This window comes from Varanus komodoensis, unplaced genomic scaffold, assembly GCF_004798865.1.
Source record: "Varanus komodoensis strain SLA01 unplaced genomic scaffold, ASM479886v1 scaffold26, whole genome shotgun sequence".
Classification (NCBI taxonomy): domain Eukaryota; kingdom Metazoa; phylum Chordata; class Lepidosauria; order Squamata; family Varanidae; genus Varanus; species Varanus komodoensis.
This window is the reverse complement of record NW_025335684.1, coordinates 796438-819686: the sequence shown is the minus strand read 5'-3', so window position 1 is coordinate 819686 and position 23249 is coordinate 796438. Positions and strand designations below refer to the sequence as shown.

The window sequence follows — 23249 nt, the reverse complement described above, 5'->3', positions numbered from 1 at the left end:
AACTCAGCGACACCGAGGTTCGCACGGGCTCATGCTCAAGGCAGGCCTTTGTTTCACATGCTCTGCTCTTTCCTTTTAGTCTGTGGAGCGTACATGTTCCACAAATGTGTTTTGTCTTGCATACCGAGGTGGGGGAAAGAGGGACAAGAGTTCAACTGCTTAGCAGCGAAACCCTTTCCTGTGTGGGTCACAGTAGCAGAACGGGAATTTCCGCAGGCCAATGGATCCGTGCAGAAGGCAAACAGCTGCTGAAGGGAGAATGCTGAGAAGAGCGTTCATGATGCCGGTCGAAGGGGGAGAGGCTGGCGCTCAGCACAGGGCGGGCCTGGTGCTTGGCCGCCCGCAGGGGCCCTGCCGAGGACTTCACTGCACCCCAGTCAGAGGGGAGCCCCCGCCGGGCCAGGAGTGCACGAGTGGCCGCTTTGCCATGTCACGCTCCTTGCTCCGTGTGAGTCTGCGCAGAAGTGGGGAGCAGGCCCTGAGGGGTCCGCCGACCTCCTTCGCAGTGGTGAAAGGACCCTGGTGCCCGCAGGTGTGAGGACTCAGTTTCTCACCCCTGCCAGAAGGAAGTGGCGTTCTCGGACCTGGTGACTCTGCTGCGGGCGAGCAGCATGGAGGGACAAGACATGTGCCTCCTCGGCGGACTGAGCACTCTGTCAGGTCCCACAACCCCACAGCATGGCTGTCCCACAGGAAGAGTGGCAAAAGGGCCGCTCGGTGTCAGATCCCGCTTCCCGAGGAGCGTCTCGGTTTTTTAAGAGGCCTTATTCCCGCTCGGACGCTGCAGAGCAGTGCCTGGGGGCGTGTGGGCAAGGCCTGCCGGAATTCCAGAAGCCGCTCGGCAAAGCCTCTCCTGCGTTCAGGCCTGGGGTCCTGAGCCTCCCTCCACGCCTTTCTTTATGACTCGCAAGGCCTATGCGGAAAAGCCGTGGTGCTTTGCAGAGCTCGCGACCAGCTGCAGAACCGCGCCTGGCTTGGCCCGGAACGTGCCGGGGCGGCGGCGGTGGAAGGCCTCTCCTCCAGAGCCGCATTTGGGCCAGCTGTGGCGTTCCAGGGCAACCCAGCGTGGTCTGAGCGCGGCCCAACCAGCAGCCCTGCACACTGGCATCCAAGTAGCTCTACCCCATGGGACTGGAGACGCACCTGACAGGGGTCACTGTGCAGGCAGCCGGGTGCCGGGGCTCCCTTGTTAGTGGCTGAAGTGCTTCAAGGTTGCTCTTGCAGTTCTCCAGAAGCACGAGGACCAAACCCTGGCTCAAGGTAATCTTTGCAGCAAAAGCACGGGCCCCTGTGCCACCTGGTGAGGATTTCCCTCCTCACCCCTTGGAAAGATGTGGTTGAAAAGTCATGGCGGGATGCCGGGCAGAGGCATTCCCTGAGAGCCCGTCTCTTTTACAAGCAGGGGCCCCACGGAGGAAGCTTCTCAAAAGCGACTGCGCCCGTCACCGGCACTCCCAGCTCCCTTGCCTGAGGACGAGCTAGCCAAGACAGCCTGCTCTAGAGATTGTGGGAAGATTCTGCAGATTGGGAAGAATAAATAACTGTGCTTAAAACAGCGCAAAATCCTTGGTGTGTGGAACAAAGCCTTTGTGGAAAGATTTGGGGCGGCGGAGAGGTAGCAGAAATGCAGGGCATCCATCAAGGACTCCCGCAAGGCCCTCTGAGGTCCCCACAGAAAGAAGGGGGAGGCTGCCACAGTCGGCGTGGCCAGAGCAGCCAGCTGGGAAGAGAACCTGAAGCTGCAGGCCTTGCGGGCAGCCGTTGGCCCGCCCAGCCCCGCCTGGCAGCAGCTTCCTGCGGTTTTTCCCAGCCTGCTCCTGCAAGCTGCTTCACAGGAGCCTGGCTGAGGGAGGGGAGAAGCAGCAGGTGGGGCAGCCATGCCAGGGGCCTTCTCCGCAGGGGAAGGAGTCGCCGGCGGGAGCCGTCTCCTCGCGGTGGCGAGAGCTGCATGAGCTTCCGCGGCTGCTGCCAGATGGTGCTTGGAATAGTAGCTTTGCACGGCCCGATCTTGGGATTTTCCGGTTGGGCTCTTCAGAAAGGACAGGGGAGAGAAGCAGAACGTTCTCTCTCTGTGCTCAGGGCGAGACGGGAACTGTTCTGCTTCTCGGTTAGCACTGCATGTGAGTGCGTTTCTGTCTTTTTTGCGGGTATATTAATCGCCCTCCAGTCGGTTACAATAACTGGTTGATGAGGAAAGGGCTGAAGGGGCTTATCTTTCACAGAGACCTGATGAGGCAGCATTATGACTTCCCATACTGCACGCTGAAGAGTCTTTTAAAAAAGCGTCTCTGTAAAACCCAGAGGTTAATAGTCAGGTTCTGACTCGAGCGTTCTCCGAGCCTGACGCGCCGGCGCCTTCCTCGCACGGGGCTGCCGCCGTGCCTGCGCTCCTTCGGCGTGTGGCTCACAGCTGGCAGCAGCGCGAGCCAAACTCAGGCCCCACTGGAAGGCGCCCTCCAAAAGTGTACAGAGGAAGTTTCCTCGACAGCCTGGGCAAATCTTCCATCTGCGACTCTTTCTGAATGCCATATGGCACCCGCCGCCGGAGCCAGGCGGGCAGCCAGTTCAGACTGCTGGAAGCGCCGGCACTGCAGAAGAAGGCAGAGCGCCGAGGGGGTCTTGCAACGCTTGCTCGGTGAGAAGCGCGGGCGGAAGCGCCGAGACGCCGGGGGCGCCTGGAGAGCCGCTGGCAACGCGCTGCCGGGGCCCGAGAGCGGCTCGCTGCGGAGAAGGCTGGCGCCTCAGCGTCCAGCCCTGGATGGGGCCTCGAGGAGGTGGCCGTGCCGTCCTGAGGAGCATCCCGCCGGGCATGGCCAGAGAGGCCCGGCTCGTGCCCACGTGAGGCGGCTGGCGGGGCTTTCTGCCGTGGAGGATCCCGAACCCTGCCCCGGCCGGCTGAGAAGAGCACGCTCGTGCAGCTGTTCTCTGCCAAAAGGCACAACGGAGCAGCCGCCCAGGTGCCACTGGCATGTGCGGCCTCCGGCATCTCCGGTTGCCTCTGGCACGGTAGCCCTCCCTCTCCTGGGGCTTTGGGCAGCTCCTCCCAGGCCCGCCACTTGTTGCGCTGATGAGGGCAACGGGCTTCTGCCGCAGCCGCCCACTCTTGCTTTGGTTGGCCCAGCAGAGCAGCCGTGCAGGTCGCCCCGGTGCCCGGAGGCCGTTTTCCCAGCCGCCTCTTCCGCCTCGGTGGGCCGGGTGACCAGTGCTCCAATTCCTAGGGGGGACCCTCCGGGACATCTCGGTTCTTGGGAGACGTCGCCATGTGAATAGGCACCTAAGGTCCTAAAAAGAGAGCCGGCTGCCCACTTCGCCGCAGGCATGGTTGCTCCGTGCTGCCCAGATAAGGGAAGGATGAAGTCTGGGCCGGTGTGTTTTCGGATGGCGGGGGCACAAGGCCGGGAGATGGGTGCCTTGGCTCCCCTCCCTGCCTGGTCAAGGAAAGGACTCCTCTCCCACGAGTCAGCAGCCTCAAGCAGTTTATGTGGGTGAGATTTAATAGCCAATTAAGGCAAAGTGATAAGGTCTAATTGCCGGCCATTAAACCTCTCCTTCTGAAAGCTGCCGGGTTGCTGGGGCCCTCGCTTCAGCAGGAATCCTAGCGCCGATTCCAGCAGCCTCTTGCATCCCTGAAGCGGACGTCCAGATTGATTCTGGTGCAAGTCACTGCCTGCAAATGTGTTCCTCTGTTTGCTCATTTCTTTCGTTTTCATAGCACCCGATAGCCGAGGCACATCAGGGGAGGAAGGGAAGCCACGGCCACCAGAGGGGAAGTTGGAAATCGGGGGATGCCGGCCCAGGATGTGCATCCTCCCAGCCCTCCTCCCCTCACCCATCTGCCTCGGCCTCACGAGGGTTTGCGAGGCAGAACGCTTGCAGTTGCACGGAGACGGAACTGCAGAGCTGGGGATTTGCGCTGGCCACTCGGCTTTTTCCAGTAAGGGTAGCTGGTTCGGGGGTGGCGCCTCTGCTTGGGCGCAGCAGGTATCTGCAGGTGAAGGCTGCCTTGGCCCCTCGGGAAGATTTACGTGCACGTGAAGTGGCTTGGCTACCTGTCGCCCCTCGTTGAAAGACAAGCTTGGTATTTTAATAGAACCAGCCACGGGAGCGCTGGGGGGAAAGGTTACTGTTTAAAGCGCTTCTTAAAAGAGGCGTGTGATGCTCAAGAGCCTTACTTTAGATGCAATTCATGCCTGCCTGCCTCTGGGCTTGGGCAACCAGAGCTGAACGATCGTGTGACTAATTCGCAGCTGTTGACTCCTCAGCTGAGAGAGGTGGTGACCCTCTTTCTGCAGAGTCCTGCTTTCCTAGCCCCTCTCGTCGTGCACCTGGCCAGACGCTTCTCTTGAAAAATGGCCCGGAGTCCTGCAGACCTCCAGCACCGTGGGGCAGCGTGGCCAGAGGAGTTTTTGCAGCATTTTGTGGGGGGGGGGCATTGGAACAGGTCCCCGGTGCAGTGCTTGGCACTTCCAGGAAGGTCTGGGCAACCCCCCCACCCTAGCAACCCTGGCAAAGCCGGTTGCCAGTCGGTGCGTGGGCAGTGACCGGGCTAGAAGATCTGCGGTGTGGCTTGGTCTCGGGTGGGTGCACGAGAGGCGCACGTGCGCATGGGACTTCTTGGGTCTGCACATTTCTCCTGCTCCGAGTTCATCGTGTGAACCGCTGAGAGCGGCCGACAGAAGCCCGCTGTGTGAGTCACCCCGCTGATCGGGAGCATCATGTGTCTTGTTTTGCTGAGGCCCAGATTGCTGCTTGGGACGCTTTCAGAGCAGCCAGGCAGACTTTTCCCCTTGCACAGAAGACGCGCCGTGCTTTTGAAACCACAAGGGTGGGTGGGTGACCGTGTGACAGGGGAGCCATCGCACAAGGCCTCCTCCGGGGCATGTGAAGACTTCTGCAAGGCTTTGGCTCCCGGCCGTGGGGCTCGCGTGCAGCGCGGCAGCTAGCTCTGTCCGGCCCCGTTCACCGGGGAGAGAACTCGCTGCCCCACGTGTCGCTCTTGCCACAGGCTCCGGCACTCCCTTGCGCAACCGTGCTGCTGTTGAAGGAAAGCGTGATCTGGGGGCCGCTTGCTTTGCCAGGAACGTTTTCTGCCTTTAAATCCCCTGAAACAGATGCGAGCATCACATCTCAGAAATGCTCTTCTGCGAACATAGTTCTGTAATGCGCCTTTTCGTGTCCTCTTAATCCAGGTATTGTCATGTCTTATCTGTACTTGGTGATATACCCGGCAGACCAAAGCCGTTCCTCTTCTCTGTATTGTTTCAAAACTTTGAAGATGTACAAAGACCTTATTTTGAGGTTTGAACTTCCTGCTCTTGAGACTTCATTTGCTTCCAGTTCTTGTTTGAAATATGGCCTCCCTGTTACTGGTACCCCTTGTTGTCTAATTATTCCTATTTGCTTCCTGTAAGTTGTTAGATAAATTAGCAGTTTATACCTTGCCAGGAATTTCAGCTTGGATTGTGGTCTGACCTTAGAACTGCACCACCACGAAAGACAGACAGACAGACAGACAGACAGACAGAAAAGTTTTTTGCAATCCTTGTGCATGTGTTGCATTAAAGAAAAGACTGCTTTATGATGCTCATACTGGAGCATATTCAGGAGTAAATATTGATCTGCTTTGCTAACCAGGAACATTGGTTCCACTTTTGTCCACCAGAAAGGCAATTTTGGGTGGAGTCGGTAGCTGTTACTAGAAAGGGTTATGCCTGTGGCTCTTCCAGAATAGGAAGAAACAGATGATGACATGGTCCAGCTGCTGGTTGAAAACTATGGCAGATTTTGCCGATGAGGCGCAGGACAACTCTGATCTGGGCTGTTTGCTAGGAGATGCCGCCCAAGGCCAGGTGTGCTGCGATTTGCAGCCAGCATCCGGAGCTCAGTTGTGCCTCTTTCTCTCCCAATCTCTCTGTTGGGGGATTTTTTAAAAAGTTAAGGCATGCAGGGAGGGACTTTGTGGCTCCCTGGCCGCCAGAGGGGTGTGGGCAAGCAGGGTTGGCCGGACGAGGCCGGGCAGCTGTTTGGTGACCGCGCAGGTTCGACCTTCTCATCTGAGCCACGTGAGCGGCTGTCTGTTGTTAGAATGCCCTCCATGCAGGTGGGGCTTTAGGGGGAGCCACAGGGACAGGGTCTGCACCCTCGCTCTGCACACAGACACAGTTTCCCCGCTAGCCCACCCTGTGGGGGGCCGAAGGAGCGATCGTTGCAGAATCCGGACCTGGCCATGCTTGCCGTGCGACTTGTTCGCATTACGTTCCACAAGTGCTGAAATCGTGCTCTGATGGAAGACTTGGTTCTGCCTCCAAGCCTGGGGATGCTCTCCCTGCTGCGGAAGAAATCGTTTTCTAACATAGCCGGGTTCTATAACAACAAGGATGTTTGTTTAGGCAACCGAGCTCAGACCCACTGAGTACCTTGAACTTTCTGTCTTACTGGAACAGACCAGCGCTGGGGAACGGGCGGTTTGGTTTTGGTTTCTCTTCTCTCTTTCTAACCACCGCTCGCAGAAGCTTTCATGCAAAGGCCTCGCCAGTGTCATTTAAAGCAATGGGTGGAAACGCGGAGGACCCCAAGAGCTCCCTAAAGCTGCAATACCTCGCTTTGATTTCGGCCGAAAGTGCCTCGTGCTCTGCGTCGGGCCGGCTCTGCTCCTCCAGCCAGGATGCAGGCTGGAGACGGCCGGCTGGGCCTGGGCAGTTGCGGAGCCCCTGCAGCCTTGCTGAGCATCTCTCTGCCTCAGAAAGCTTTCCTTCTCCCCGGCCGCCGGCTGACAGGTGGCCAGCTTGCTTCTCAGCACAGCGGCTCACCTGAACCTTGGCCTTTCGAAGCCGCGGGGTGATTTTTTGCAGAGGTAGCAATCGACCCGTGTCTTTCCCCCTGTCAGCTGCCATGGACTAATGGACGGCAAAGCGCTCTGCGCTCTCAAGGTCTTCGAAGCGGCACATTGGTTGACTTCTTCAGCTAAACTGTGGTTTTAAAAGTAGGGTGTTTTCTGGCAGGCCCAGGTGCAGCTTCCTGTGGCTGATGTAAAAAGAAATCTTTTTCATAGATTTCTCATCTCGTCAATTAATGATGACAGGCCAGAAATGCTGCTAAAAGTTTCCACTGAGCTGTCAGAATACCCCGGTGGGCCATTCGTGGGGGATCGGGTTGGAGGGTCTCGGCATCGTGGGGGCTTCGGGGGGGAGGGGAAGCCGGGGGGAGGCACTCCCTGCCTGCTCTTGCAAGCGTCTGTCCCAGCCTCCGCGGTCGGAGTGGCCGTCCTCGTCGAAAGAGCCAGGCACCTTGCGTGTTCGGTCGGCTGGCTGGGGAGAGGGCCCTCGTTCCGCCCTGTTCTGTCCAGGGCTGTGGGCCTCCTGGAAGAGTCGGGCTTTGGCACGTTGGGTCCCTGGCTTCGCTGGGCTGCTTTTCGAAGGGTCAGGTGGCAGGCGATGGGAAAGCCGCCCGCCTGAGAGGTCTCCGGCGGGCCACGGTGGGTCCTCCAGTGCGGGAGCGTCTGCTCTGGGGATGGAGCAGGTACGTGGGTGGTGAGCGGCAGCAGCCAGAGGTGGAGCATGGGCTTTGCTGGTGGCAGGTCACTGGTGGCACCCCTCCGTCCTGTCGTGGCTCATGGTTCCGATTCCCCCTCCTCAGGAAGAGTTGCCTCACAGGGACCGCTCAGGCTGGAAGAGGCTGTGTCACCGTGGAGCCTCCACTGAGGTCCGTCTTTCGTCGGGGCCCTTGGCCCCAGAAAAGCCCACTGGCCCCCTTCACACACGTTCCACCCGGCGAGTGAGCTGTGGGTCAGTGTGGGGCTCCCACTTGGCATGCAGAAGGCCCCAGGCCGAGTCCCCAGCCTCCCTAGGCGGGGCTGAAGGAACAGCTCCGGGGAGCTGGAGCTGCCGGTCAGTGCTGCTGGTACCAGCTTGGGGGGGGGGCCGTGTGGCAGCCCCCTGCGCTTCTGCGCGGGCCTCTTACCTGCAGCGGTGCAGCTGCCTTCCCTTCTGGACGGTTGCGTCCCTGCAGGGCTGCCATCGCCCTGCTCGCCCCACGTTGCTCCACCAACCCCTCTGCCGTTTCCAGAAGCGCCCCACTGACCTGGCACAGGGCTTCTCGCACCGCTTGGCCGTTGATGGAGAAGTGGGTTTGCTGCTGGCGGAGCCGGCTGGAAACCCCGGTGCCCCATGAAGCCACGGGAGGCGCGTCGCCCGCTTCCTCTAGCGAGGCACCAGGTGCTCGCCCGGTCGGTGTGGCAGAGGCGCTCCGGCGCAGGCAGACGCTTCCCCTGCATGCATCCTTTCCGGTTTCTGGGTCAAACACAGGAGCTCCTCTTTTCAACGAAATACCTGTTGTCATTTGGAAGGGCAGCATTACTTTACACAGCTGGAGACAGGATCCGCTGTTGAAAACGCAACTTGAGTAGCGTGGAAGTATTCAATGGACAACTGGCTCTCCCGTCACCACGACCCCCATCTTTGTGGGTTTCTAAGGCTGCTTTTTACCCTGTCCCCGGCTGTTCTGGGATCCCAGAGCCTGCTCAGAAACAAAAGCGCGTTTCCTTAAGAGGGAAAATTGAGTTCTGCTGGCAAAGCATACGGCAGAACGTATTCCCTTCTGGGATTGCTCAGGCTCTGGCAGGACATTTACAAACCACCAGGCGCCACTGAGCAAAGCCGCTGGGTTGATTTCTCCAAAACGGCCTTGGGTTCTTCTAAGAGCTTTTAATGTATGCAGAAACCGTGTCTTCGTAGGAAGCAAAGGCTCGAACGTGGACCCGGCCCGCCTGCTCCGGAGCCACGGTGCTTCTCGTGAATCCGTCCGGTGTGGTTTGGCCGGGGGGCAAAGAGTCTGCTGGTCTCTGAGCGCAGTGCTTGTGTGCCCCACAGCAAATCTGGGGGTGGGGTGAGGTCCGATCCCTGACGCCGTCGATGCTCTCATGTGAAATTTGACATCAGAGCCTGCCGTTTCTCCAGAAAAGGTCAGCTGGAGGCTTGGTGCGCCTTGCTGAATTTGTGGCCTTTCTTTGGAATTTGAGGCACTGCTGCCTGCGACTGATTCCCCTGCTGGAGCAGGGGCAGAAAGCCGGGAAGACTCGTAGCCCCCGCTGGCTGCCGAGTGCACGAATTGGGCTAATTCCGTTTAAAGCTGGCCAAATGGCTAACCACCCCTGCGATCCGTTGTCTGGGCCCCGGTGGGAGATGGCAGGCCTTTTTCAGTCTTGGCTCACATAGGATTCCACCCTCGGCAAATTCCTATGGAATTTCCTCCTCGGCTAATGTGACTTCTGGCTCTTCGTGTCCGAGAGGAATTTTTTGAGTGTGAGAGTGTAAAAGGATGTTTGGGAAGAGGTCGAACAGATGCTGGTTTTGGCAAGGTGTTGGGCAAGAATTTGGAGACGGCTGCTGTGCGTCTTCCCCCCACATGGGATCTTTCTCAGGGCCGGAGCAGGTGGACAGAGACGCAGAGAAATGATCAGCCGCTCTAAGCAGTGCACAGCCACTCGGGCTCTTACCATACGGACGATTTCGGGCTTGGGTGAAGGGGTGGATTAAGCCAGCTTGGAGCTCTGTTTTGTGGAAAACAGAAATGCTTCCAGCCAGTCGATCTTTCGGTGCAGCCCCATTGTGCAATCGCTGGCACGAGGGCTGGGGCGCGTGGACAGGAGGTCCGCTCAGAGGGCGCACGGACGCACCCGACCCGTGCTCAAATGGCGTGCCGGTGCTGCGGCTGGCAGGTTTGTCCAAGCTGTCCCGGCGGCCAAGCCAAAAAGTCCGGGTGCATCTCACCCGCTGCTCCTCATGCCCAGGAGAGCTCCAGTCCGTTGCGCGGGCTGCATCCCCTGGCCGGATGCGCCCGTTCCTCCCATTCGTCCTCCCCGCTCGGTGGTGGTTAATTGTGCGCCAGGGCCCCTGGTGCCCCCCGTGGAGCACACGAGGGCAGGCGCCTGCTGCGGAGGATCCAGAGGCCCCTCCGCTCCGCTCCGCTCCGCTCTGCTCCGCATGGCATAAGGTGGAGGTCGGGCTGGCCCGCGCCAGGTGCCCATGGCATCGCCCCCCTCCGCCCTGCCTGTGGACCCCCAAAGCACCGGGGCCCGGGGCCTCATTTCTTGGAAGCATGCAAGGGTGGGGGGAATGAAGACGACGCGTTCTTCTGGCAGGGGTTGCTAGGAAGGTTTGGGCACTGCAACTCCCAGGCCCCTGGCCGGGGGGGCACGGGGGGAATCGGAATCCCCAACCTGCAAGCTGCAGGAGAGCGGGGCAAGCTGGACGCAAGGCGTGCGTGCGGATGCAGTTGGGTGGTGGCCCAGCCCCCTCCTGTGGCAACGAGCCCCCGCCCCCGCCGGCCCTCCTCCTCTCCAGCGGCAGGTCTTGCGGAGGACGGCCGGGCAGTCGTGCTGCGCTTCTGCCTGCAGCCCGCTCCCAGGTGCCTCTGGCTGGCACCCCCGCCAAGGAGGCCGCCCGGGTGTCCCAGAGCAGCCCCGGGTGCAGCCGGCCTGTGCGTGCCTGTGCTTTATTTTGCGCTTGTTCTGCATCCACGGAAAAGTGGCTTTGACCAGTGCGGTTGTGTAATCGCAGCCATGCAAGGGCTCTCGGTCTGGCTGGGTGGGGGCAGGGAGCCGGGATGGCGTGTCCGTTCTGCTGCCTCTCCTGCCCTGCAACCAGCAAAACACTTAGTCAGCCCTTGAGATCTTTTTTTAAACATTGGCAGGTTTTCCCCACATTCTTTCAGGCCTCCGTTCACAGTCATAAGGGCTAGAAACATTCTGCTTTTAAAGAAAGCTGAGATTCTCAGGAACCCGGGTCAGCCGCACAGCTGCACCGCACAGCTCTTTCTTCTGTAGTTCTGTGGAATCGCGTTGCCTGTGACCTCGTCTGACCAGGCAGGGCCTTCTGGTTCTCAGGGCCCCGGCGGCTGCTGCTGGGCAGGCCGCTCCGTGCTTTGGAGTCCTTGCAGGCGGAAGGTGGGGGGGCCGGGAGGCCCCCCAGGACCTGCAGCAGATGCTGAAGGTTCTGCAGAAGGGGGTGAGCTGGAGCCGTGCCCCGAAGGACGACGCCTTCCCACACCTGCCGACGTCCTAAACCAGGGGCAGGTGCTCCGAGCGCTCGCTCGTCCCTTCCCCGATCAGGCGTTCGCAGTCCGCGCAGGAAGGCGGAGGATCTCTTGGGTGCTGTTAATGGTGGTGGCTGAGCAGATCCCTCGGGAGCAAATGCTGAGAAGGGGCTGTGGCCTTCGCGGCCTGCTCTGGGCTCCCCGGGGGCCAGTGCGGGAAGGAGGGCGGTGGTGCCACAAGGGGGGGCCCAGGGCTCAGCCAGAGGAGGTGCTGGTTCCGCCCTCCCCTGCCAGACGGAGCCCCGTTAACCCTTTGAAAGTGAGAGCTTCGGCCTGCCTGCACGCTGCTCTGCCTCTGCCCCTTCCTGCTTCCTTTTGTGGCTTTTCTGTTACGCTTTAAGCTGGGGGGGGTGCTATTTGGACTCCTCCGACAGGGCCTCCCCCGCGATCCCCACCAACTCCCTGCCCCCTGTCCCCCCGGGGCGCCGGGGCCCCTCCTTCCGGTGTGGGGACGAGCCGGCGCTTGCTGACTCTGGCTTGCTCTCTTGCAGGTTTCGCCGTGGCCCAGTGCATCAGCCAGCCCAGCCCCCTGCCGCTTTCCTCGCCGTCCCCTTCCTCCAGCGGGAGCACCGGGCGCTGTGACTCCGCGGTGGCGAGCTCCACCTCCACACCTTCGGTGGTGCAGAGCCCCTCAGGTATGAACGCCCCCTGGGCCGAGCCCACGCAGCCGGGCCCCCACTGCGCTGCCGCACGAGCTCCGTGAAAATGGGAACGTCCGTCTGTAAAGGGGCGATTTGATCTCGGTTTGCCTTCCCTGACATGGAGGGCTGCGAAAGGGCGGCCCCGGCGATCCAGGTGTGTTGCTGCCGGGCAGAGCTGGGGAACAGTTCCGGAAGAACGCTCCTTCGCTCCGTCCAGCATCCAGAGGGAATGCCTGGGAGCGGCTTCCGTGCCCTTGCCCATTCAGAATGATTTCCCTTTGGCTTTTCCTGTTTCGTCTGCACTTACGGATTCCTTCTCCTGCTGTTGAATTTATTCCACTGTATTCCGGTGCTGGGAGTGCGAGGAATGAAGGCTGTTTTTCAACATAAGCTTTAAAAAGTTCCCCCGGTGCTGGCCTGGATGAGGCTTCAGGATGGGGTGGGCGGCCCTCCACCCAGGTCTGAAAGTCGGAGGACCCACTGGGAGGGAGGGAGGGCGGGAAAGGAAAGCAGGGCAGCTGCCTGGCCTGGGGAAGCCCCTAGTCCGAGCCAGCGAGACCCCCCCGCCCGCCCTCACCTGCCTTAGGCCTCCCTCCCACTTACTGCGGGCTCCAGAGGGTGCCCCCCGCCCCCCACAAAACGGATCTCCTGCCCTTCTTGAGACAATCAGGTGTTGCTGGCTTCCAGGAAGAGCTGCACACACTTTCGGCTGGAAGCATCTGCATTTTGTCCTGCTGGTTTCCTGGCATAATTCTGGGAGCGAGTGTTGCCCCGGGTGCCCTTTGGCGGGACCTCTCCCAAGCCCGTCACGCCTCTGCCGCCGTGGCCTCACGTGCCGCTCCCGCATTTCGCGCCTCACAGCCGCAGGGGGAAGGCAGCGTCTTGCGCTGCAGCTCCGCTCAGGCCCCGGCATCCCCCTGTCGCTCTTGCCTTGCCTTTGCCCTCGAGTTGGACGGCTGGCGGCAAGCTGCTGCCTCTCTGCCCGGGGAGCTGGTTCAGGCCGGCCAGAGCGGGGCCAGGAGAGTCCGAACGGGCCGTCCTGTCCCGGCCAAGGCCGAGAAATGTCCGACCGCTCCTGGCCCTCTCCCGTGTGGGCGGGGGGATAGGCCTTGTTCGTGCCAGGACCAGTACAGGATGGCACCCCCAAGCCAATTCAGCCCCGCCGCCGGTGACCACGAGGTGCTGTGGTGCCTTCATAGGGGCTGGCAGCTGCACGCCTGACCGGCTGCACCGCTTGTGGCCGGTGGAGGACCGGCCGTGGGTTCGCCACAGCACGACCGAGGAACCCAACCGGTATCTCTGGAGGAAGGAGCTTTTGCGGGGAAATGGACTTCTGGCAAAGTTCAAAATACCTCATAAGCTAGCGTTGCAAAGGAGGTCGCTGCCCTGGTGGGGTCAGAGGACAGACGGTGCGCCCGGCTTCTGGCCGCTCTTGTGGGTCAGAAGCGCTCCGAGTGATGCCCGGTCCGGCGACGGCATCCTTGCAGCCTGGGCGCCTTTTGCCCTCCTTCGGAGCACTGCGAAAAGACCCTGGGAGCCCAGAAGCAAACGCAAGTACGGGAAGTCCCTGGAATATGTGGATGTCCTTCGTAGCGAACTCTGAAGGGGATTTTTACCATGCTTACTGCAGTCCAAAGTGTGCTTCCTGACGTGTCCTCACCCATCACAGTGTGAGCCCAAAGTTCGCCTCGCCTCGTCCTGCCGCCGGCATGGAGACAAGGCCACCCAGCTCCGCCACATCGCTTCCTCCTTCCGGGCTCCTCCCTGCCCAAGGCACCTCGCTGGGGCGGCAGGAGGGGCTGCGCCCCGCGGGGTTCCATGCAGACGCTTGGCCAACTCACAGAGCGAGTGGAAACCCACCGCGACTCAGGCAGGTGTTGCGCCACTTCCCGAGCGAGAGCCGCGGTGTGCGCAGGAGGCGCCCGTGGCCGCACGCAGCGTGTCGTCCCGCGGAATTGCCGATGGGCCCCCGCGAATGCATTGCCGACGTCCGTGGGCTGGCTGCCGTTTGCGTCACGGGGCAGTCGCCCTGCCTCGAGCTCGCGTGCTCGGTGGTCGTGCTCGGCGTGTGCGGGCTTCCTCCGGAGCGTTCCTGGTGGCCCCGAAGCGGGCTCTGGGGCATTTTGGCTGCCTCTCCCGAGCCATAAACGCCGCCCTCCCCGACCTGCATGTGAAGCAGCACATAGTGGCGCAAACTGGTCTTCGCATTAAAAAGCGTGGAAGGGGGCAGGGAGGGGCGGGTGTGCACGTCCTCCGTGAAATGGAGGTGGCCGGAGCGCATGCCTCCGATGCGCCTAGCAGGCACTGAACCCAGGGAGGCTCTGCGATGCCGAAAGCGCACAGAGGAGGGGGCAGCAGCGCCGGAGAGGAACGGCCATGCCTTTCGCGTCCCTCTTGGGGAGCATCAGGCAGGGATGCGTCTCCTCCTGCGGGGCCTTTCAGTGCAGGAATGCGGGAAGCCCCCCCGCCCCCATCTCAGGCGGCAGTCCGGCTCTTGGGGTGGCGGGGGGGCTTTGGAGGGCCCCTCCCCTCCCCTTCCCTCCAGCCATCAATAGCCTGATAGTCTGGCTGCAGCAGAGTTTTCCCCATCCTCAGAGGCTGAAGTGCCTCTTGACGCTCGGACATGTAGGCATGCTCCGGAATCTGCCTCTCCCTCCCTCTGGCGGCCCAGCCCCTCCGGCACTGGGATGGGGCCCAGGGCATCTCCACGCAGAGTCCGGCCCCCGTGCGGGGCTTGCAGCACTGGGCCCCCCGTCCAGTCGCTGCTCCCCGGCGGGCCTTTCCTTTGGCCTCGGAAGCGTTGCTCGGGCAGCAGGCGAGCGTTTTGCGGAGCACCCCAGGGCCCCCCGCCCAGGCAGCGGGGGCCCGGCAGCGGGTCTGCCAAAGATGGCACTCCGCCCAAAGGCCCGGATCGCGGTCGCGTTGGGCAAGGCAGGGGCCCCTTCGCTCCTCTCCGCTCTGCCGAAGGCAGGAAGGATCCACACCGGGAAAGGTGGCCGGGGAAGGGCCCAGCAGGGACCCTGCCCCCACCTCTGTGCTCGGGAGCCCCCTGCAGCCGCCCGGGGTGATGCCCCCGTCCCACTCGGCCCACCCCGCCTTGGGGCAGGGCGCGCTTTGTCCGGCACGGATCCAGAGCGGCCGTCTCATCTGTGGCGATGTGCCGCGCTCCGGAGCTCTGCTCTGCGGGTGCCTGGGGGGTCGCCCTGCAGCCTGCCCTTGTGGCACCGCCGGCCCCCGCTTTCCCGAGGGCCCGCTGGGGGACGTGGGGAGCCCAGGCCAGGGCCCTCTCTCCCCACAGGCCGTCTGCCCCGTGCGCTTTGTGCTTCTGTGGAAGACGTTTCGCTTGACACAGGCGTCTCTCCTCCCTGGCCAAACGCCGCACACGCCGACGTCTGCTGCTCTGAATGTTGTGCTGCGGAGGGGAACGTGCCATGCTTTCCCCCCGCCAAACGACCTTCTCCAGGCTTCCCTTGAAGCCTCGGTTTCCTCCCCACCCCGCTTTTTATTGCTTCCCACTTGGAATTTAAGGAAACCCACCGACAACACGGGCTGCACTTTTCTTGGACCGAAATCCAAGTGCAGTATTTCTGGCTCTCCATCTTAGCAGGCAGACTTTTTGACATCGGAACTCGGTGCCTGCTTTGGGGAGATGGAGCAACTCAAATGTATTACCCCAGAGTAGGAAGGAATATTGCTCACCAACCAGAAATCCGCAAAAGCTCGCCCTGGCCTCCTTGCGAAGTCGCTTGTCACGTTTCCGGGCAAAAGCTTTGCTCCCGCACGCCCCCCGTGTCTCCGACTGTCTCTGTGGCCGCCCGCAGTCCGTGCCGAGTCCACCTGAGCACACGCCACCCCAGGAAGGTGCCCGGCCCCGGACGGCCCCTGGCCGGCGCTTGGGGCTTGCGGCGGGGAGGCAGCCCACCGTCCAGGCCGGTGCGTGGGCGGTGTGGCTCCTGACATGCCTTCCCTCCCGTGCCTCTTCGCTGACCCCCTCCCGCCCCGCCTGTTGCAGCCTCTCTGTGACCTGTCCTGTCACTGTGTTTCCCTCCAGTGAGGCCCGGCCTGAAAGGACGGCGGCGGGTGTTCAGTCTCTCGGAGGCCGACGGCCACGGTGGCCACTGGGTCTAGGCCTTCCGGCGGGAGCTGCGGCAGCAACAGCCCTTTCAGAACCCCTCCAGGCAGGTTTCTCCATCCGTGTGTGGCGCTGCTCCTCCTCCGCGCTCCCCCCGTTCCTCTGCTCCCGGCACCCGCAGCGCAGCGCTGCCGGAGCCCCGCCGCGGCCCCTCCCGCATGGGCAGACCCCCAGCGCCCGTGCCCCGTGCGGCCGCGCCTCCCGTCCGGTTCCTGCCGTGCTTTGCCGGGCGGCCTCCTTCCCCGCTGCCCTCCCCTCCCCTCCCCTCGTCCCCTGCTTGTCCACCGTTGCTTGAAACAATCGCAGCGCTTCCCACCCTCTGAAAAGCGAACTGCTTCGGGCCTTTGCTGCCGAGTGGCGGAGGGAGGCCGGGGTTGCACCGGCCGTGGTGGCCGGAGAGCCGCTCTGTCCCCGGGCCCGGTTGCCAGTGCGGAGGGGCAGGAAGCCGTGCTCCTGTCGTCCTGCGAGCGCTTCAGGAAGCCGTGCAGCCCCTGAGGCCTGGATTGCTTCAAGCGAGCGCCTTCTTTTCGGAATGCAGGGCTGCTTGGTGCCTTTCTAAGTTGTCTCCTGGTCCAGCTCCATGCCGGCTGTTTCCTTGTTCCTTTCGTACGCCGTTTTCTTTGCAGTCCTGTCCTTTTCCCTGCAGCTGGGGGGGTGGGGGGGGAATGGCCGAGCTCCCCTGCCCAGAGCTGCTGCATGCTAGCGCTGAGACAGACAGACGGACGCTTCGGTCAGCAGCGCTGATCCACCGTCATCCTTGCGCCCTCCCTGAGCACGCTGCGGCCGTCGCACGCTGGAAGGCGCCAGCAGGGGCTGCGGGAGCATCCCAGGGAAACAGTCCCCTTGGCGGTCGCCGTCAGCCCCCAGGCCCCTGCTTTTAGGAGGCGGGGGGCTGGCTGGCTCCCGTGCCCTGGCCAAGATTCCCATGTGGGGCTGGGGGCAGGAAAGCCTCTTGCTTCGCAGGCGGCGGCTGCCCCCTCGACGGCCTGGGGGACGGGTCACCCTGCCCGCAGGCAGTCCGCTCCGAGCTGGGGCCTGTCCGCTGGCTGGGCAGCGGGAGAGGCACGCTGTGGGGGGGCCGTGGCACAGCCACCCGGGACGTTCGTTCCCTGCGAGCAGCCGCCGTGGTTCTTTGCAGGATCCTTTGTCGGTGGTCGCCTGCGCGGCCCCACAGCTCGTGCCGGCCGAGCGGCCTCGGCCCACCGCGCCAAGGGCTGCCGTCGGCGCATGGGCTGTGCACTTGCCCCTTGCATGCTCAACTCCGGAGCGCAGGGTCCTGGAGCGGGGGGTGGGGGGGTCGCGTCTCTGGCAGTTCGCCACAGGCACCGGGAGCAGAGCGGCAGCCCGGCGTCCGGGTGGGCAGCGAACTGATCCCTGGCGGGCAGGGCCTGCTCGCGTGCTCGGGCCGGGGAGGCTTGGAGCGGAAGCCCAGGCGGTCCGGGGCTCTGCATGCCGCCCAGCGCCACGGGAGGGCCCCGGGGGGGGGTGGCCCGGCTCACGTGTCTCGCCCGCGCCCCTGCGTGCCCGCGTAACGTGGCTGCGCATCTCTCTTCTCCCTCTCTCCAGCAGAAGACCCGTCGGCTCTCGCACAGCCTGCGGCTTCGTCCTCCTCCGGCCTCCTGGCGGCCGCAGACGACCCCTGCGCACACGCCGCCAAGCCCAGCAAGAGCCACGCGAGGCCCGCGGAGCTGGACGTGGCGAGCCTCTCCCCTAGCCTGGTCCCCGCCCCGCAGCCCACGATCTCCCTCATCTCGGACCACGGCGCAGACACCCTGAGCGTGGAGTCGCTCACGCTGGTCCCGCCGGTCGACACGGACAGTATCCTCGCCGTGGGCTGCGCTCAGCCGCCGGCCCCGGAGCCCGACGGTCGCACAGAGGCCGGTGGCGGCCTCCCTGCCCCTCCGTCGGACCAGGACGAGAACTGATGGGCGGGAGGCAGGCTCTCTCCTCCTCCTCCTCCTCCTCCGCGTGAGCAGTGGTGGGGCCTGCAGCCGGCCACGGGTCGCATCCCGTCCGCCCAGTGTCCGAGTCTCCTGCACAATAAACATCCAGCCTTTTTCTAAGGAAAGAGGAGGGGAACCCCCTGAACCCCAGGCTGGCGCTGCACCCAGGCACTGGGGGGGGGGCGACTGGGGAGGGGAGGCGCCTTGGGAGGACCTGGGGGCCGGCCACTCCCTTCCGCCACCCATGTGCTTGCTCTGCGTGGGCCTGGCGCCGCACAAGCAGCGACTGCGGCCGAGGGCGCTGCCGCCTGGGCCACTGAGCCGGTTTGCTCCACTTGGCCAGGGGAAAAGGGCGGCGAAGGAGCTCGCGGGAGGAGCATTTCCCCCTCACTGGGCAAACCTCCGTCTGCGTCTGTCTGCTCCGCTCCGTTCGTTTTATTTCTCCTTTCACTGGAAGGCATGAGGAACCTGCGGACACCCGAGCCGAGCCGGCCGCTCGCCTTTCGAGCACCGTCCGCTTTCATCTTGGATTTGTGTGTATTCCGTGTGTGGTCATTTTAATTTGAAGTTGTATGCACATCTGTGGCAGGTGGGGATTGCAAACACGAAATCATTCTGATATTTCGAGTGCCACTCTAAAGGGCTCGTTCGGATGAAGACACGGGGGGCCTGTGGGCAGAGTTTTGTGTAAAGGATTTCAGAGGAATGTAAAATATTTTAGCATACTGATGCTCTTGTTTATTTTGCTGTTTTTGTCAGCTTTTCTACATCCTTGGGTTGGGATGGCAGAGTGCATCTTGGTTAAATCCACATCATCTGTGGCTGGCAGACTTCTGGGCGTCTCACACCATCATCGTTTGTTGGCAGAACTGGATTTTTCTCAGCTTCTCACACTCGCATCCAGCCTGAAGAGCGGCATTTCTCCAGAAGCGCCGCTTTTTCCCACCCGCATTGTCAGACTTTGGCCTGTGCATGGAAACACACATGTGTTTCTCTCCTGCCAGCGAGGGCGCTGAGAGAGGGGCCGGAGAGGCAGGCGTGAACTTGGCGTGCCATCAATGGCGTGGAGGCATTCAGTGCCCCGGGGTTTGGTTGTGTGGATGGACGCTGAAGCCGCCCATGGGGCCTCCCTGGGGAAGCCCCCGTGCCCCTTGTGGAGCCCTGCAGCCTTCCGTGGGGAGCGAATAGCCGGTCTCAAGACGGGGACGGGGGAGCTGCAGGCTGCGAACCCTCTTAAAGCAGCAGCAGCAGCTGCACATCCGCTTCACCCCACACAATTTGCCACAGCCTGCTTTGCACCAGCTCGACCCGACTTGACCGCCTGCCCGATGTGGCCGGTTCAGCTGAGCCCTCGGAAGCCCTTGGCCGGCGGTCAGGAATCCTGGGAGTTCTTGACCCAGAGGGCATCTGGTCGCAGGAGCTTGCCTCAAGCCGGCAGGGACGGTTCCCTGGAAACGTTTCCTGCCTGCACTGTCCGTCGATGAGGACAAGGCCGGTTAATGAGGAAGCAGCTGGGCCTCCTTGTTCCCCACGTGCTTCAGAGGGGCCTGTGGGTGACTCGCTGCTGATGGCACCACGTTCAGTTCCCTCCCCCCCCCCCCCGGGGCGGGGGAGCCCCCCGGGGGGGAAGCCCTCTGGGGGGCCTTCCACAAAAAGCGGCGCGGGGGGGGGGGGGGGCAGCTTCGCTCATCCCTTGCAGCAGAAGCCGAGGGGGCTGCCTTCCCAGAATCCCCCAGCCAGTTGGAGGGGCAGCCATGGGTCTGATGCAGCTGCTGGCTGAATCAGACTGGCGGGGGGGGGGGCGGGTAAATGCATAATGTTAGGGCCTGAGGGGGCCCTGCGGCCGCTTCTCTGGCCTGGAGTGCTGGGCTGGGGTTGGGCAAGTGCAGACCTCCAGGTGCTTGGGACTTCGGCTCCCAGCATTCCAGATGTGCTAGCTGGGCATTGAAGTCCAGCACATCTGGAGGTCGCCCTTTTGCCTTCCAGGTGCGTTGGCTGGCTGCGGGGTTCTGCCGTCCCACACACTGGAGGTGCCAAAGTGGGGAGGCCTGCTTTAAGGACAAGCACGTTTGTTCTGGCAAAAGCTTTCGTGGGCTGCTGCCAGCTGCGTCTGATGCACAGAGTCTTACGGAGTTCCGGGTTCATGCGCCATGTTGAGCATGTGGCACGAGCGCATCTGCACTCGGGTCGGAGGGGAAACGAATCCGAGAAACATGAAAGTTAAGTTGTTAACGCGGCAAGAGGCGAGGCGGCCAGAGTGATAACAGCCCTTTATCCTGCTTGGGCGTTTCTTTGCTCACACGTGTAAATTGCAAAGGTAGGAAGGATTCTGCGGCTCTTGCAGAAAGGAAGTTTGAGGAGGAACTGACGAGGCCAGACAGAGGCGTGTGCTAGAAAGCTGCTGCTCCCTTTTCCCGGAGAACGCGGTTCCGCTTGAAGGATCGCTATGGGGGGCAAACTGGCAGGGTGGGACGTGCCTGGGTCTGAGCCAGGGCTCACCTGAGCTTCGAGTCCTGCTTCTCCCTCCAGAAAAGAAAGGCCTGTGGAGGGGGGGCAGCAGGGGAGCCCGGCTGGATTGCCCAACCGTCTCTCCAGCCCATGACTTGGCTGTTTCGGAAGCCAAGGAGGTGGTCCAGCACCCTCCCGATTCACCTTCCGGCTGCTCAACAAGCCTTCCCTTTCATTGCATCCTGGTCTTGTTTGCTCCGAGTTTCTGTTTATTCGGAACGGAATAAACCGGGCAGCAATCCAGCACTTCCGCCCCAAGAACTCGAACGCGTGTCACCAGCATCCCGACGGCGATATGCACAAAGCCCCCGATGCTAAATTTACCCCAAGCACTTCCACCGCTGCTGCTCTGGTGTGTGTTTTTTATCACACTGATATTCTTGGAAATCGAGAGGACTTGGGACTGTGTCCAAGAGGAGGAAACCCATAAACAGGAACAGTTCTTGGAATTCTGGCTTCCTTTCAGTCTCTGGCTGTTCTGGAGGGAGGAAGGGAGGGGGGCAGAGAAGGGGGGAAGGACGAGGTGCTTGAGTCGGGAGGGCCGCATTTTCCACTTTCTTTGCTCCCAGGGAAGATGCTGTGCATTTAACGTTCTGAGTCCCCAGGCTTTTCCGCCATCTCTGTGAGGTGGGAAAGGCCTTTGACAAATGGTCAAGGAAAGTGTTAAGCAGAATGAAGGATCCAGTGTTTAAAGGTGCTGAAGGAAATGGGTGAAGAGAGACAACCAGATACCTGGTGTCTGGTATCAGGCAGTTGACTGGGGATTCCCAGCACAGCACCTGGAGGGAATTCGTGCTCTTGCCACCAAGTTTCCGGCTGGGAGCAGATCGGGTTACTCTTTGTTCCCAGTTGTCATAACTCCTTTTCAAAATGCAAAAATTGAAGGTGGACAAATGAGGCAAACTTTACTGAAGCCTTAGAAACCCCCATTTTATCTTTATCCACCCAGAAGAAAATAAATGCAAATTCGAGGTAACCTTGAATATAGTTTTTCAGGCAACTTCTTTCTATTCCAATATTTAATTAGAGAGTTAGAAGGAACTTCCAACACCCTCTAGTCTGCCCCTTGACCCATCCAGAAAATCCACAGCTACACACTTGCTGATGGACAGGCATCCAACCTCTGCTTGAAAGGGGCTGAGAGACCCCTTTCGGTGAACAGCCTTCCGAGGCTTCTCATGTCCGGCCTGGAGGTTCTGCCTGACCTTAAATCCCTTTCATGCCTCCGGAAGGATCAGTTTGGGTTGATTTTCCTGCCCTTCCCCTCGTAATTCTGTAGCCCATCGGCTAATTCATTGATCCCATAAGCCACCATGTTCCTTTCTCCATTTCTGCTGCTACCTGTCCTTTTCAGCTAAGAGGAATTCTCTGAGCAAGCACCCACCGTCTAACCAATTTTCCTGTTGAGGATTTGCATAATGTACAGGTACATGTAAGTACAGGTAAGTTGAAGTAGCAGCCTATGACCCAGAACAGTGGAGGCGAACCGATGGCCGTGTGTGCCACAACATGCAAGCCAAGTCGCCCCAGCGTCGCCCCAGCAGCTGAGCATCAGATCACGGCGCACACGGGGGCCATGCGCACGCTCAGCAAGGAGTAGTGGGGCCAGGCAATGATCTCACGAGCCGCGACTCGTAGCCACGATTTGTCCGAGCTTTCGCATGGCCGCTCAGTGTGCTGCTGGCTGTCAGTTGTTTTTTCTAAACTAGAACCTCAAGGTTTTAATTTTTAAGGTTTTATTGTAGTGTTGGCACTTTGCAATAAATAAGTGGGTTTTAGGTTGCAGTTTGGGCACTTGGTCCCAAAAGGTTCACCATCACTGGGTTAGGCTTGGGAAAAGGAGGTGTCCCGGCATGGTTTCGATGGTTGGAATGTGTTTAGAATGGGCAGAAATAATGAGCTGTGCAGAAAAACCTACTCAAGGGAGGCTTTTTCAAAATCGCCCTTTTCCATGGAACTTTAGCCCTATATTAGGGTTAGGGGTGTGCACCAGGTAGGGTTAGGGTTAGGAAAACGAGGTGTCCTGGCATGGTTTTGATGGTTGGAATGTGTTTAGAATGGGCAGAAATGATGAGCTGGGCAGAAAAAGCTGCTCAAGGAAGTCTTTTTCAAAATCGCCCTCTTTTCAGTGGAACTTTAGCCCTCTATTAGGGTTAGGGGTGTGCCCCAGGGTAGGGTTAGGGTTAGGAAAACGAGGCGTCCTGGCATGGTTTTGATGGTTGGAATGTGTTTAGAATGGGCAGAAAGGATGAGCTGGGCAGAAAAAGCTGCTCAAGGAAGTCTTTTTCAAAATCGCCCTCTTTTCAGTGGAACTTTAGCCCTGTATTAGGGTTAGGGGTGTGCCCCAGGGTAGGGTTAGGGTTAGGAAAACGAGGCGTCCTGGCATGGTTTTGATGGTTGGAATGTGTTTAGAATGGGCAGAAATAATGAGCTGTGCAGAAAAACCTACTCAAGGGAGGCTTTTTCAAAATCGCCCTCTTTTCAGTGGAACTTTAGCCCTATATTAGGGTTAGGGGTGTGCACCAGGGTAGGGTTAGGGTTAGGAAAACGAGGTGTCCTGGCATGGTTTTGATGGTTGGAATGTTTAGAATGGGCAGAAATGATGAGCTGGGCAGAAAAAGCTCCTCAGGGAAGGCTTTTTCAAAATCACATTATTTTCAATGGTATTTTGCCCCTATATTAGGGTTAGAAAAACGAGGCGTACTGGCATGGTTTTGATGGTTGGAATGTGTTTAGAATGGGCAGAAATAATGAGCTGGGCAGAAAAACCTACTCAAGGGAGGCTTTTTCAAAATCGCCCTCTTTTCCATGGAACTTTAGCCCTATATTAGGGTTGGGGGTGTGCACCAGGGTAGGGTTAGGGTTAGGAAAACGAGGTGTCCTGGCAGGATTTTGATGGTTGGAATGTGTTTAGAATGGGCAGAAAGGATGAGC

The 23249-nt window shown here is 60.7% G+C and overlaps 1 protein-coding gene across 5 annotated transcripts in view; it reads left to right on the top strand.

Moving 5' to 3' along the window:
• Positions 1-18536, top strand: part of CLEC16A (C-type lectin domain containing 16A) — a 50812-nt gene extending 32276 nt beyond the window's left edge. For 2 of the 5 annotated variants that reach the window (XM_044433323.1, XM_044433325.1), the window contains 2 exons: positions 11583-11726; positions 17431-18536. In XM_044433323.1, the coding sequence (XP_044289258.1) occupies positions 11583-11726; positions 17431-17789 (503 nt within the window). In that variant the 3' untranslated portion in view covers positions 17790-18536. Of the gene's footprint in view, positions 1-1402; positions 1566-11582; positions 11727-15783; positions 15911-17430 lie in introns of those variants that run through there. The other 3 variants (XR_006415040.1, XM_044433324.1, XM_044433326.1) reach the window with 3 other exon arrangements.
• The last annotated feature ends 4713 nt before the right edge of the window (positions 18537-23249 follow it).